Source organism: Mangifera indica, chromosome 2, assembly GCF_011075055.1.
Source record: "Mangifera indica cultivar Alphonso chromosome 2, CATAS_Mindica_2.1, whole genome shotgun sequence".
NCBI lineage: Eukaryota > Viridiplantae > Streptophyta > Magnoliopsida > Sapindales > Anacardiaceae > Mangifera > Mangifera indica.
The window spans coordinates 18,235,974-18,250,883 of NC_058138.1; the positions used below are offsets into that span (position 1 = coordinate 18,235,974).

Sequence of the window (14,910 nt, forward strand, 5' to 3'; positions counted from 1 at the left end):
ATATAAGTTTATCTAATTTTATTGTTATTTCATTATCGCACCTTTTATTAATTCAACGTGGAAGCCAGCACGTTACAGGCACTTAATGCGTTCATCTTCTACTCATGTCAACGTGGCGTTCACTCCCAATAGAAAATCTCCACGTGGATATCTTTTACTGGTGCTGAAAAGTCGTACGGCTAATAAAATTGATTGCAGAGCTTTGCAGTGAGAAAAGGATAAGGAGTGAGCATATGTCTGGCCAATCAAATTTGACGAGTGACAAAAAGTTTTATGCGTCAACGGGTGACGTTATAATTTCTGGAATGGAATCTTAGGAAGCAAGGCGCGTTCACACTATAAGATGGAGATAATTTCTATGATTTGGAAGTAAATTATCTTTTCCGTTAGCCTGAAATGACGTAAATAACCCTGTCTAAATTATATACAAAATAATATCATTTTCATAAATCATGTGCAAATAATTAAATATGGAAATCGTGTAAATAATTAAGTTGTAAATATATATAATTTTCAAAATTCAATTTGATCACAGGTAAGTATTTTTATAAAGAATAATTACAGATTGAATTCTTTAAAAAACGAGTAAATCCAAAAATTCGTTTTCTCACATAAATCTTGACTTTATTTTTATATCTTTACTTGCCAAAGTATTTTTTTTTTCCTCACCTACGCCGTAACGTCAGAACAAAACTTTCAAACTCCGTGACAGCCGGTCATGGACAAAAAAATGACAGCCACAAGATCTGATCTGATCAACGGTCCATATCATTTTACTAGAACCTTCTCGTTCTTCTCCAGCCTATATCATCACCCTCATTTCCTCTCACTGAGCTTGTGCTCTACCCGTGCTAGTGGTTCTAAGGTCTCTTTTTATCTTATCATTTCACTGTATCAGCTTCCTTGGTTAGTAATGGCTACAGATCTCTTGAAATCGGCCTAATGAAATATCTTTCTTCGTTTCGATCTTACTTTTGAAGTGTTTTGAGCATTTTTACTCATTTGTGAAGTGTTTTGTTTACTTTTGTATTAATTTAGAATCATTCGAGAAGATGACCAAGAATTACCCAACTGTTAGCGCTGAATACCAGAAGGCCGTTGAGAAATGCAAGAAGAAGCTCAGAGGTTTAATAGCTGAGAAGAACTGTGCTCCTATCATGCTTCGTATAGCGTATGTGGTTTCTCATTTTCCGTATTTTTAGACGTATAAGCAGATGCTTTTGTTTGATTTGATCGATTGGGTTTTGTGTTGTAGATGGCACTCAGCTGGTACTTTTGATGTGAAGACGAGGACAGGCGGTCCATTCGGAACCATGAAGTTTGCTGCTGAGCTGGCTCACAGCGCAAACAATGGTCTCGATATTGCCGTCAGGCTTTTGGAGCCGATCAAGGAGCAGTTTCCAATCCTCACCTATGCTGACTTCTATCAGGTATTTAGACTGTTTTACGTGATCTCTATGGCGAAGTTATCGATAGTGTGATTGATTTCTTAGTATATTTAATTTGAACTGTGATTAGTTGGCCGGTGTTGTTGCTGTTGAGGTCACTGGTGGGCCTGAAATTCCTTTCCATCCCGGAAGAGAGGTAAGCCATTTATGTTATTAGTATTACTATTTTTCCCACTTGTTTTAATATTTGTTTTATGTTGTATCGTCAATTAATTATTTTTTGGGAACCAGAGTAGAACCTTTGTTCCTAATTTTTTTTTTATATGCTATTTGTATTTTTTGATTGTGATAGTTTTATTTTGCTTAAAATAGATGAGTTTTCCCCAGGACTAGACGAAATCTTGAAGGAGTCGATGCAATATTATGTGATCCAAATATTATCTTAACTGTGGGAACATATTTTTTTCATCTGAAACTTATTTGTTTTGGTCAATACATCTTGCCGGCCTTTCTTGCTTTAAATTATATTTCCATCTTAATATATGATTGTTACTAATTTTAGTTCTAGAATATAATGAATCGGTTTTGGAACGCAAGTGTGACAAAACCTTATTTGTTGGCTTATCTAATGGCTTTTACTTACCTCGTTTGGTCTTGAATTCAGTGTCTTATTTGGATAATTGGTAGTGTTGAAGGTCATATCTGTTTCTATGATTAACATTTAATGAATTGATTAAACAATGTTTATTTATTTATTTTAATTTAATTATGTTTCTCTTTGACACATACTATTCGAGAGGACTCATTGTGCTTATGCTTCCCTCTTTCTTCCTCTTAGGATAAGCCTGAGCCACCTCCAGAAGGACGTCTTCCTGATGCCACCAAGGGTTAGTAATTTTGACAATAGTTTATTAAATTTAAGTTTTAGCTGTTTGATATTGCTGTAGTTGAGTTTCTCAATTTTGATTTATGGCAGGCTCTGATCACTTGAGGGATGTCTTTGGCACCATGGGCCTCAGTGACCAGGATATTGTTGCTCTCTCTGGTGGCCACACTCTGGTTAGCATTGATCTCTTAAGCTTGCTTGTATCCTTGTATTTGAAATGTCTTTCAAAATTATGTTTAGGGATCTGATATGATTGATATAATCTAGGTGGTTAATTTAGATACAACATTTTACTGAAATCTTCTTTTTACTTTAACAATCTTTACAGGGAAGGTGCCACAAGGAGAGGTCTGGATTTGAGGGACCTTGGACTGCTAACCCTCTAATCTTTGATAACTCCTACTTCAAGTAAGTTTAGTTCTCTTATGCCGCTATAAGCAATTGTTATAGGTAGAAAATTAAATTTTAATTATGCAAAAATTTTGGTCAGGGAACTTTTGGAGGGAGAGAAGGAAGGGCTTCTCCAATTGCCTTCTGACAAGGCCCTTCTGACCGACCCTGTTTTCCTACCATTGGTCGAAAAATATGCTAAGGTGAGTATTTATTGTTTTTGTTTTACTATCTCAAACTGATGAGACAAACGGTGCCGAAATGGTTAAACAAATATGGCTATCAAGTTAATCCTAGTTCCTTCTTCCTGCTTTCAGGATGAGGATGCATTCTTTGCTGATTATGCAGAGGCTCATCTTAAGCTCTCTGAGCTCGGGTAACTATCATTTTCAAAATTTCAATGTATTTGATTTCTTTGAATCATTTTCAAATTACTTATTGTATATTTACAATGCATATGCCAGATTTGCCGAAGCTTGCTATGCATAAATATTGGGATGATGCCAAAACCTGAGCTCCGTGTCTCTGATGTTTGAATGTTTTTGATTTCTCAAAAGATTAGAATAGATTTTGAGGAATGTTGGCTGAAGTTGGTGGTTGTGTTTAGCTATAATATGTTTAAAGAGACTCATCTTCTCCTTGTATTGATTAATAATACAAATCTCTTTCTTGCAACATCCACAACCCAACAAATCACACAGCCAAGATATCAAACCCTAAATGAATAATGAGCCAGATGTAAATTTGATGTAAACCATTTCCGGTGAAGCCTAAGTCTGGCTATGCACCATATGTCCCAGATAACCAAAAAAGAAAAAGCTGTTTGCACAAGAAAACAATTTTTACACGTGGAATCTCTTGATGACACTTCAGCAAAGTGTCGTGCTTAGCAGTATTGGCCCCTAACATGGAAACCAACGAACTAGTCATACTAAACAGAACCGGATCCGTTTGTGTATGTTAACGTAACAATTTTCAATTTTATTTAATTTGTCAAACCACGTTTTAGAGGGTAAAAAATTCTGCACCATGTCATTGTGTCATAATTGTGGTTCTTATTCAAGCTGGCAAGAAGTTGGTTAAATCTGAGGGAATTTTTGGGATTGTCCAAGGGTGTTGTTAGTAATATTTGCCACATACCATCAATTAAAATTTTGTCCGGTTGAATTTTATTTAATTTATCACCAATGTAATTGTCAATATGATTGATTAAGATCATGACCACTCCCTTTATTGTTTCAATGCTAATCAAACAATATTGGTAATAAGTAAATTAACGATGTGTACGTTGTGATAAGTTTGATATTGGTTATAAATTATAATGTTCGTGAAAACTAGTTTTTTATCGTCACCTATCTAACTATTGAAAAACTCACTTATATTATTTGTGATATTTAACTAAATTGATTTGAACTTTTTTTTTAAATCAAACGGAATTTTAACATTAGATGCATTGTCATACACTAGCCTTAATATGTTAAATTACATGCACAAAATTCTACTTAGCACTGTATTAAGCAATTGTTATTTTATTTCTAGAATTAAAAAAATAAAAAAATAGGATGCACAAAATTTATTTAGAATGCAGTTGGTTCATCATGCTTTTTTCATTTTTGCTTTTCTTTTTCTATTGAATGACCCTTTTGTTAACTACCGTCTCTCACAAGTGATAATTGATTCATAGAAGATCTACCAATCTAATCGACAAAAAAATAAAAACAAGAAAAAAGTTGAGAGATGTGGTAAAATGAAAAATGAAAGTGGTGGTGGAGGCGGACTCGAGATCCATGATGGTAGTGAGAAAATTGGTGGGAGAAATAATAAGAGATAGAAAGAAGTCATATATGTTGTAGCATATCTTGGTGATGACATTGAAAGGATTCCTATGAGTTATGGTAGTAAATGAAAAATCGTTTTATAATATGAATGGATTTTTTTAAACTATTCATAACTAATCTTTAATGTAATTTTAATTATTACAATTTTGTCCCGTTTTAGGGTGTTAAAGATCAATATTTTGTTTAGATTTATTATATGAAAAGCAAATAAAAAGATTTTAAATTACAGGCAAAAGATTTATTCCAGATAAATTGTTTCATAAAATACTTTTATTTTGCTCAGTAAAATTTTTAAAGAATAAAATTGTTATAAATTAAGAAAATGTAATTCTGTTCTAGTGAGATAAAAATGTAGAAGGTCAATAGCATCACACTGATTTTAATTATACCTACAACTAACTTTCTGAAAAGTACTACGGAATCCTTTATAATTGTTGGTATGTTAAATAAATCTATACTAAATAAATTTAAAATGAATAAATTCTGCCATTCTCTTTTACCACTCATAAAGAAATAACAAATTATCACATAAATATTATCAGAAATCTTTAACGATGTGTTATCCTATTTGGCATTAGGCCAAAAGATTATTCCCACCCAAAGTTTGACGTAATCCTGCTGATTTTAAAAAACCCAAAGTCCTACCCATAAGTTAATTCTGTCAACAGTTACAGGATCCCATCCAACAAAAACATTCTTCTCAAATTCCACCGAATCCTCAATTCACGCTGGGCCACATAGCTACTCGTAACATGAGCCTGAACAGGCAAGCCTCTTTGCAATCAATAATATATGGGCAGAGCTTAAACATTACTGTAGGTGCAAGCTGCATTACGTTGACTTTGCTGAATTCTTTTGTGTACGTCGTGAAGACTTTGTAGGGATGACAAATTTAAGTATACTTTTTAGGTCAAAGGAATTATTCATATCCAAGATTTCTTATATTCTTAAATTGATATTTGTTAAGTATTAAAAATTTAAATATTATTTGTGAGCGATTAAAATTAGTAAAATTAGTTAACATTATCTATTTTACTCATAGGTTTACAAAATTAATAATTTTTCTCAAGATTAAACTTTAGAAAAATTATATTTTTCTCCTTAGGGTTTCAATTTTTTCCTTCCTATATTGCCGACCATTGGAATCCATCTTCAACTGCTTCCTCAGCAGCCCTGACACTCTCTAGTTTGCAATCCATCAATCTATCTTTGTTCTCAACTAATAAATAAGTGTCTCGTGGATGAAGGAGACGAAGAACTAGGGATCTATCTCCACTCTTCGATCGTTCCTTCATGCCTCAATCTCTTACGAAACAAACGAAGAACTAACGAAGAATCGATTCGTGGATGGAAGAGATGAAGAGCCAAAGTGAAGAAGAAGCCATAGAGCCACAAAAAATCAACGATTCATCGGTTTTTTGTGGTCTTCAGACCACAATGGCCGGGAAGGAGAGACATGCTAGAGAAGGAGGCCGTTCATAGGAAATTGGAACCACGTGAAAAATGAAAACTCTAAGAAAAAATGTAACTTTTCAAAGTTTAATCTTAAAAAAAATTATTAATTTTTAAGGTTTTGGAGAAAAATGATATAAAGTTTAAAACCTTAAGAAGAACATGACAATTTTACCCCTAAAACTTAACTGATTATATTAATTTTAATAGTTCACGAGTGAGTGTTTGAGTTTTCGATATTTAACATATATTAATTTAGGAATGCAAGAAACTTGGGTGGGAATAATTCCTTTGACCCACTTTTTATTTTGTTTGCTTACAGTTGTTGTTCAATTGAAAATAAAATTAACTTATTGATATGAATAATCCTCATTACCTTACAAGCCAGATGTAAATTTGAATGTAAGCACCTAATCTTTTGCAGATAACAAAAGAAACATGGTCCCCAGATAACAAAAAAGGAAAAAAACACTACCTGTACATTAACACTATATTCACATGTGGAATCTCTGTCTTTGACACTTCAGGAAAGTGTCATACGTAACAAGATCAACCCTTCACATGGAAACCAACTGATCAGTCATAATAAATAGAACCAGATCAATCTAGTTTTGCTGGTCTGTCCAGTTGTGGTCAAGCTATCATTTTGTGTATATTATTTTGTAAAATTTTGTGATTGTTAGATTCCAATCGAATTTCAACGATTATCAGGAAAATGTACCGTACCCATGAAGCAGACAAAGTCTCAGGGAGTAAAAAAATTTGCACCATGTCACTGGGTCATCATCTTACTTGGTTATATATTGTTCTGATTATTGAGACTCAAACCAAGTGTTATCGGTAAGTGATATACATCATATACCATCAATTAAAATTTCCATTGGTTGAATTTTATTTTAATATTTATTTAATTCATCATTGATTTAATTGTTGATCATACTTATTAAGACCAAGACCACTCTTATCTAGGGATTTGTAGATGCGATAAACCTGACCTTGGTCATAAGTTGAAATATTATTTTATCAATTGTTTCAACTCATCAGCACCTACAAGGATTGCTTAGCAGCTTGCAAGCATTGTCACTCCCTTAAATTTAGTATGGGAAGATTTCTTTTGTCACCTACCTAACTATTGAAAGACTCACTCCTGTTATTTGTCACGTTAAAGGGCAAAATCTTGCTTTGACCACTTGTTTGGTTAATTGTCAACCATCCACTAGTGTGCTCCTTCACTAGTGGCCCTCACTTTACCCATGATGATATCAAAATTTGCCCTATTTAACCTTACTTTCTAAAACATATTCCTTGTATGTATGCTTGAAAGGTCCATCCTAAAATTTATGGATCATTCTTAGCACAATACTTAAAATTGTACCAAGTGTTGCGGCTCTAACCTATTTACAAGACTTTTTTATATATCACTCATAAATGAAGGTGTTTAAAATTGGTTAATCAAACCGAACTTTAGCATTGCATGCATTGTCTTATACACTAGTTTTAATATGTTAAAATTACATGCATAAAATTCTACTAAGCAGTGCATTGAACCATTGTTATTTTCATTTCTAAAATTTAAAAAAAAAAAAGGGCACACATGAATTATTTAGAATGCAATTGATTTTTCATCCATATAGAATAAATAAGTTGCTCTTTTTATTCTTGTTTTTCTATCTTTATCAGATAACTTTTTTGTCTACTATAATTTATTTCGTTAAGGATTTATCCTCTTGATCTAGATCAAAAAAAAAAGTTAAGAGTTGTGAGAAAATAAAAAAATGAAAGTGATGATGGAGGTTAAGTCGAGATTGACAATGACAATAAGAGAATTGACAAGAAAAATGGAGAGAAAGAAGTTATAGTTAGATGATACTTTTGAGAGGATTGCTAGGAGTTGTGGTGGTAGGTGAAATCAAAATTGGCGTTGGCAATGATAATGGGAGGATTGGAAGGAGAATTAATGATGTTGTCTAAAATAATAGTTTGTGAGAGAAAAAAGAAACTAAATTTAGTGTTGTCAAACTAGTGGTTGAAGGAAGAGACATTGAGGTTATTAATAGTGATTGAACGACAACAACAGTTGTAGTAATGATAGTGTCAAACAATACTGATTGAAGTAATAATGGTGTCAAACTTGAACGTTTGCAGCAATGGTGTTGTCAAGTGGCTGTGAGTTGAAGACCCTGATTCGGCTGCCATTGTTAGCCTATAATTAAAGCCAAATCATATTTTTTGAAAACCCCTCTATGAATATGAATGGGTGCCTTTGATTGAACCATTCATAGCTGATCTTCAAGGCTTCCCAGTGCTCCTGACTAGCTATAAAAACAGTAAATTTTATTTTTATTATTACATTTTTAACCCGTTTAAATTTGGAGATAGGGTGGGGGTTAAAGTCAATATTATTTTTGATTTATTACGTGGTAACTAGGGTTGGATTCGAGCCAAACTGAGCTCGGGCTCGGCTCAGTTTTTTATGACCGGCTCAAGTTTGCCTCGAGCCGAACTCGGCTCGGCTCGAGTTCAGCTCGTTTTCAGATCGGCTCGTTTACGGCTCGGTTCGGCTCATTTTTCATATCAAAACGACATCGCTTTATATATATATATATATATATATATATATATCAAAACGACGTCGTTTTGTATAAAAATTTTTTAAAAAAAATCTACCGAGTCAACCCGAGTCAGCTCGAGCTCAAGCTGGCTCGGCTCGAGTCTAGCCGTAGTGGTAACTAAATAAAAAGATTTTAAATTTCCAGCAAATGATCCATTCAAGATAAATTGACTTTTATTTACCCAATAAATATTTTTATATGATAAAATTGTTATAAAGAAAACAGCTGTAATTATGTTCTAGACTTCTAGTGAGATAAAATGTAGAAGGTCAAAGCACCCTACCCCATTGGTTTTTAATCAAACTCGACCTAACCCCTTTGAATGTAAATTTAGGATAACTTTTGGGATTTATGTGATTTTAATATTTTTTCTTTTCTCTATTATGGTTTTCCTCTCTTTGACTTTAATTTCCTTATATATAATTCATCATCAAACAATCTTGACGAATTAAAACAAAAAAAATTCGAATAAATTCTAAATCGAAAAGCCAGAGATGAACAAAGAAAAACTAACAATTTTTCTTCAACCTAGGTTTTGAATTTACCTTTTCCTCTTACTATTTAGGGTTTCATTATCTTCCATTGTTTCTCCAGCAACACTCTCTCTTCTTTCTCTATCGACCTTCTCCAGAAGTGCTCTTTCTTTGTCATTTTGTCATTTCAAACAAAAATGAAGAGCTAATTTGTCGTCATTATCGACTCTTCAATTCAACTTCTAGCTAACGATAGACGAATAAGCTCTTCGTCATATGTCAATTTGAAACCCTATAATGAACCACGAAGACGAAGACGAATCGTGTGACTAAAGTCAAATTGAAGACAAAACCCTAAGCCATGCGTCTAGATCTCTTGTTGGATTTTAGCCCAAAAAAGGAGGGTTTGTCTGTCAAAAATGCCATCAAGAGAGAGAGGTTGTTAACACCAAAGTTGACGATACACCGAAATGAATCACTGTGAAAAAGAGTCGTGTGAAAATAGAGAATATATTTTATCGGAGTATAACTATAATGTTTTGAAATTTAAAAGGGTAATTATTATTGATAAAATAATAAAACCCTAGATGATGAGAAAAAATGTAAGTTTTCAAATTTTAAGATAAAAAATTTATTAATTTTTAAAGTTAATATGAAAAAATCAGATAAAATTTTAATTTTTTTAATATTACTGATTAAATAATATTTTTATATTTATAACTAATATTAAATTTTAACACAAAAAAATTGAATGATAAATAGGTATTTAAATTTTGTAAGATAACGAATATCAATGACAATAAATTAAACCTTTGGTGAGAGTAAGACTTTTAGCCTTTTCATAAATTATGAGTTCCATAACAATGTTCAAACCGATCTTTCAAATAATGAATTACAGCCATGCAACTGCAGTAGTTGGTCCTCTCCAAATTTGAACAAATACCATTGATCAGAGGCCGTCTCATATCAGCCCTCCGATGTTTTCTTCCCAATAAAGTTACTGGCACAAAAAACACACTTGACAGCCACAAGATCAATCAACGGTCCATACGATTCTACTAGAAACTTACCCAAAAATATATATATATATATTCTACGAGAACCTTGGGTTTCTTCTCCCGCCTATATAATACCCTTCATTTCATTTGAGGCTTTGAGTAAGCTAGTGCTCTGCTCGTGTTATTGATTTTAGCATCTCTTTTTTTCTTATCATTTCACAGCATCTACTTCCAGGGTTGGTAATGACTACAGATCTCTTGAAATTGGCCTTATGACATAACCTTCTTCGTTTCGATCTTACTTCTCACGTGTTTTGAGCTTTTTTTTTAACTCACTTTTTAAGTGTTTTGTTCTCATTTGTTTTAATTTAGAATCATTCGACAAGATGACCAAGAATTACCCAATTGTTAGCTCTGAATACCAGAAGGCCGTTGAGAAATGCAAGAGGAAGCTCAGAGGTTTAATCTTTGAGAAGAACTGTGCACCTATCATGCTTCGTCTGGCGTATGTTCTTTCTCATTTTCCGTATTTTTATACGCATAAGCATGCGTCTTTGTTTGATTTGACTGATCGGGTTTTGTGTTGTAGATGGCACTCAGCTGGTACTTTTGATGTGAAGACGAAGATCGGTGGTCCTGAGCTTGCTCACGACGCAAACAATGGCCTAGATATTGCCGTCAGGCTTTTGAAGCCGATCAAGGAGCAGTTTCCAATCCTCACCTATGCTGACTTCTATCAGGTACTCGCACTGTTTTTACATGATCACTATTGTGAAGTTATCGATAGTCTGGTTGATTTCTTAGTATATTTAATTAAAACTGTGATCAGTTGGCCGGTGTTGTTGCTGTTGAGGTCACTGGTGGGCCTGAAATCCCCTTCCATCCCGGAAGAGAGGTAAGCCATTTATGTTATTATTATTACTATTTTTAACAGTTGTTTTGATATTTGTTATTATTTATTTATTATAATTTAATCAACTTTCTCTCTGACACTTTCTGTTTGAAATTGATTCATTGCGCTTATGCTTCTCCCTTTCTTCATCTTAGGACAAGCCTGAGCCACCTCCAGAAGGATGTCTTCCTAAGGGTTAGTAATTTTGACAATACTTTATAAAATTGAAGTTTCAGCTCTTTGATATTTCAGTAGTTGGGTTTCTCAGTTTCGATCTATGGCAGGCTCTGATCATTTGTGGGATGTCTTTGGCAACATGGGACTCAGTGACCAGGATATTGTTGCTCTCTCTGGTGGCCACACCCTGGTTAGCGTTGATCTCTGAAGCTGGCTTGTATCTGTGTATTTGAAATGTCTTTCACAATTAAATTTAGGGATATGGTATCATCTAGTTGGTTGATTTTGATAAAACATTTTACTGAAATCTTCTTTTTCCTTTGAAAATCTTTACAGGGAAGGTACCACAAGGAGAGGTCGGGATTTGAGGGACCTTCGACTGATAACCCTCTATGCTTTGATAACTCCTACTTCAAGTAAGTCCAGTTCTCTTGTGGCGCAATAAGCAATTATTATAGGCAGAAAATTTAATTTTAGTTATGTGAAATTTTTGGTCAGGGAAGTGTTGGAGGGACAGAAGGAAGGGCTTCTCCTATTGCCTTCATACGAGGCTCTTCTGACAGACCCTGTTTTCCTGTTGTTTGAAAAATATGCTGCGGTGAGCATTGATGAGACAAATGTTGCAGAATGATACCATTAAACAAAAATCGCTATCAAGTTAATCCAAGTTCCTTCTTTCTGCCTTCAGGATGAGGATGCATTCTTTGCTGATTATGCAGAGGCTCATCTTAAGCTCTCTGAGCTCGGGTGACTATCATTTTCAAAATTCCGCCGATTTTGATTATCTCGCTGCACGTGTTAATACTGATTGTATATTTACAATGCATTTGCCAGATTTGCCGATGCCTAAGCTATGCATAAATATGGGGATGATGCCAAAACCTGTTATGTGGCTTAGATGTTTGAATGTTTTAATTTAAACGGTCGTGGAAGTTGTTGAGTGTGATGATATAATAATATGGTGAAAGAGAATTTGGTTGGAATGTTGGTGCACTTATCCTTTACTAGTATTTATTAATAATATAAATTTCTTCCATGCAACGTCAGCGCCCAAGCCAACACAAAAGCCACTCAAAAGCAAAATACGAACTGTTCACGTGAAAATTACAGCTATTCTATCATTGGCTCATAATTTGCACCATATCATTGGCTCATAATTTTACTTGGTTATATAATGATTAGATATTTATTTAATTTGTTATGAAGTTGGCCTATTTAGAGAGTTAAATTTTAGTAATAGTTGGGATTCAAATTGAGCACTCTATTCTATCAATTAAAATTTGGTTTGATTGTATTTAATTTTAATATTTATTTAATTTGTCATCAATTTAATCATTGATTCGATTAACTAAGACCAAAACCACTCTTTCCATTAGAATTAATGATGTTGTTTGGGGTGAGAGAAATAATGAGGGAAAGAGAAGTTATATCTGTCGTAATATATCTTAGTGTTAATATTGAGAGAATTACTAAGAGTTGTGATGGTGGGTGAATTTAAGATCAATAGTGGCGATGCGAGGATTGATAAGAGAATTAATGACATCATCTAAGGTGGTAGTTTGAAAGAGAGAAAGAAGAAACTATATTTGGTTGTGTCAAACTAGTAGTGAAAGGAAGAAAATTTGAGGCTTCTACTAGTGGCCGAATGACAACAATCGTGACAATGATAGTGTCAAGCAGTGATAATGTGTTGTCAACTAATTAGAGTTGGAGACCCTTATTTGGTCAAAATTATTAGCCTTTATTCAAAACTAAATCATCTCTTTGGAAAACCCCACTATGAATATGAATGGATACCTTTAAGCCATTCATAGATAATTGATCTTCAAGGTTCCCAGTCATAGAATGCTCCCTCACTAGCTATAAAAATGGTAAATTTAATTTTTATTATTACAATTATGCCTCGTTTAAATTTGGAGATGGGAGTGGGGTCAATGATCAATTTTATTTTAGATTTATTATATGGAAACTAATAGCAAAAGATTTATTCAAGATAAATTATTGTATAAAATACTTTTATGTTACTCAATAAATTTTATAAAGAAAAAAAATATAATTATGTTCTAGTGAGATAAAAATGTAGAAGGTTGATAGCATCAGACTGATTTTAATTTTACTTACAACTAACTTTTTGAAATGTATATAAAATCCTTTATAATTGTTGGTATGTAAAATTAATTCATATTAATAAATTAAAAATAAATAAATTCTATTATTCTCTTTAACCACTCATAAAGAAAAAACATATTATCACAGAAATAATATTAAAAATCCTAAATGATGTGTTATCCTACTTGACATTATCATATCCCTAGGAATGGAAATTTAGGATTAGATTTTCTTGGTAATTCACGCTGGCCCACAAAGCTACACGTAACATGGGCTGAACAAAGAAGCCTCCGTGCAGTCAATAGTATCACGGCAGACTGTCACATCCGAAGGTTGGGTACTTCTCCCACAAGCTTTCATGCCAATAATATAATTGCCCTCTTCTAATCATTCCCAATAGCAAAACTCCACCTGGATATCTTTTACTGGTTGCTGCAAATCGTACGGCCAATAAACTTGCAGATTGCAATTTTGTTTTGGCGGCGAGAAAAGGGCCAGGAGTGAGCTGTGAGTCTGTCAGCAGATGCGGTGTTTCTTTCCGGCCAATCAAATTTGACGGGTGACAATAAGTTTTGTGCATCAACAGGTGATGCAATAATTTCTGGAATGGAATCTTCGGTAGCTCCACACTTATACACCGGAGGATGGAGATTAGGGATGACAACAAGAAACAGTTGAGAGGGGTTGGGTTTCAATCCTAGCCCTCGTTTTTAACCCGTCTTTGTTATAGGGTTAAAGATGATTTTTTATTATCTTTTTGTTAAAAAAAAAAAAATTCTGTCCTTAAATTTTTTTTTTATATACTTAAAAAAAAAATTTCTTTTTCATCCATTCTGAATATAATATAAATATATTAAATAATATAATTAAATAAAATTAAAACTAACATATTATTTTAAATATCACAAATATAATATATTAATTATTTTAATATATATAATAAAAACTTAAATAAATTTAAAAAATATAAATATTCTAAAACTATAAAAATATGTTATTAGAATATAAATATATTAATATAAAGAAACCGAGACTAAGACAGGTAAAGAGAAGACACATATATCTTTGTTTTCAATTATGAGGATTTTTTTCATCCCCTTCTCTATTTTTTTTTTTCATTTTTATTGATAAATCTTATATTTATTAGGGTTGAAAGATGATCAAAATCTCTAAAATTAGATCAAAATTATCATCTCTAATAGAGGTAATTTTTATGATTTGGTAGTTATTGGAACGTGGACTAAAAGACGATGTCATAACACTACAGGTCCCGTTAAAATGGGGCAAAACATAAAAGACTTTGGAATTTGTCAAACGTGTGTACATGGAGCTCAAAATATCTTGTACCTTAGGATTTTCAGTATTTTAGCTTTATAAAATTACTCTTTCTCTCTCTTCCGTTCTAGGTGCTTATTTCTCTGCTCTCTTTTCACATTTTGTTGTAGCGATTAGGTTTTTATAGTTTAATAATCAACTTTGTGTCTAATCTCAAACTCCCTAGGAAGTAAGCTATCTTTTTCAATTTACCTGAAATTACGTAAAAAACCCTTTCATGAATTTTATATATATAATAATATCATATTTATAAATCATCTGCAAATAATTAAAAAAGAAGTTGTACGAATATATATAATTTTCAAAATTTAAAATTTCAATTTGATAATGTATATGTATTTTTATAAAGAATAATTATAG

The 14,910-nt window shown here is 32.8% G+C and overlaps 1 protein-coding gene across 4 annotated transcripts; it reads left to right on the forward strand.

The window, feature by feature from the left end:
* The first annotated feature begins 780 nt into the window (after window positions 1-780).
* LOC123209556 (L-ascorbate peroxidase, cytosolic-like) lies at window positions 781-11,991 on the forward strand. Of its 4 annotated transcripts, none has more exons than XM_044627655.1 (10): window positions 781-906; window positions 1,039-1,171; window positions 1,256-1,430; window positions 10,867-10,932; window positions 11,085-11,124; window positions 11,214-11,296; window positions 11,443-11,522; window positions 11,605-11,704; window positions 11,795-11,853; window positions 11,941-11,991. In XM_044627655.1, the coding sequence occupies exons 2-10, from the start codon at window positions 1,053-1,055 to the stop codon at window positions 11,954-11,956; spliced, it is 738 nt and encodes a 245-aa protein (XP_044483590.1). In that variant the 5' UTR covers window positions 781-906; window positions 1,039-1,052; the 3' UTR covers window positions 11,957-11,991. The 4 variants fall into 4 exon arrangements, with proteins under 4 accessions (XP_044483590.1, XP_044483591.1, XP_044483588.1 ...); XM_044627656.1 differs by lacking the exon at window positions 1,256-1,430 and adding an exon at window positions 10,627-10,777; XM_044627653.1 differs by lacking the exons at window positions 10,867-10,932; window positions 11,085-11,124; window positions 11,214-11,296; ... (2 more) ...; window positions 11,795-11,853; window positions 11,941-11,991 and adding exons at window positions 1,519-1,584; window positions 2,227-2,275; window positions 2,365-2,447; ... (2 more) ...; window positions 2,982-3,040; window positions 3,129-3,339 and having other exon boundaries at window positions 782-906.
* Window positions 11,992-14,910: the final 2,919 nt, after the last annotated feature.

Coding starts and splice junctions, on each gene's coding strand:
- LOC123209556 (XM_044627653.1), top strand. CDS start 1,053: ATGACCAAGAATTACCCAACTGTTAGCGCTGAATACCAGAAGGCCGTT. Junction 2,868..2,981: donor TGGTCGAAAAATATGCTAAG/GTGAGTATTTAT, acceptor TCCTGCTTTCAG/GATGAGGATGCATTCTTTGC. Junction 3,041..3,128: donor CTTAAGCTCTCTGAGCTCGG/GTAACTATCATT, acceptor TGCATATGCCAG/ATTTGCCGAAGCTTGCTATG.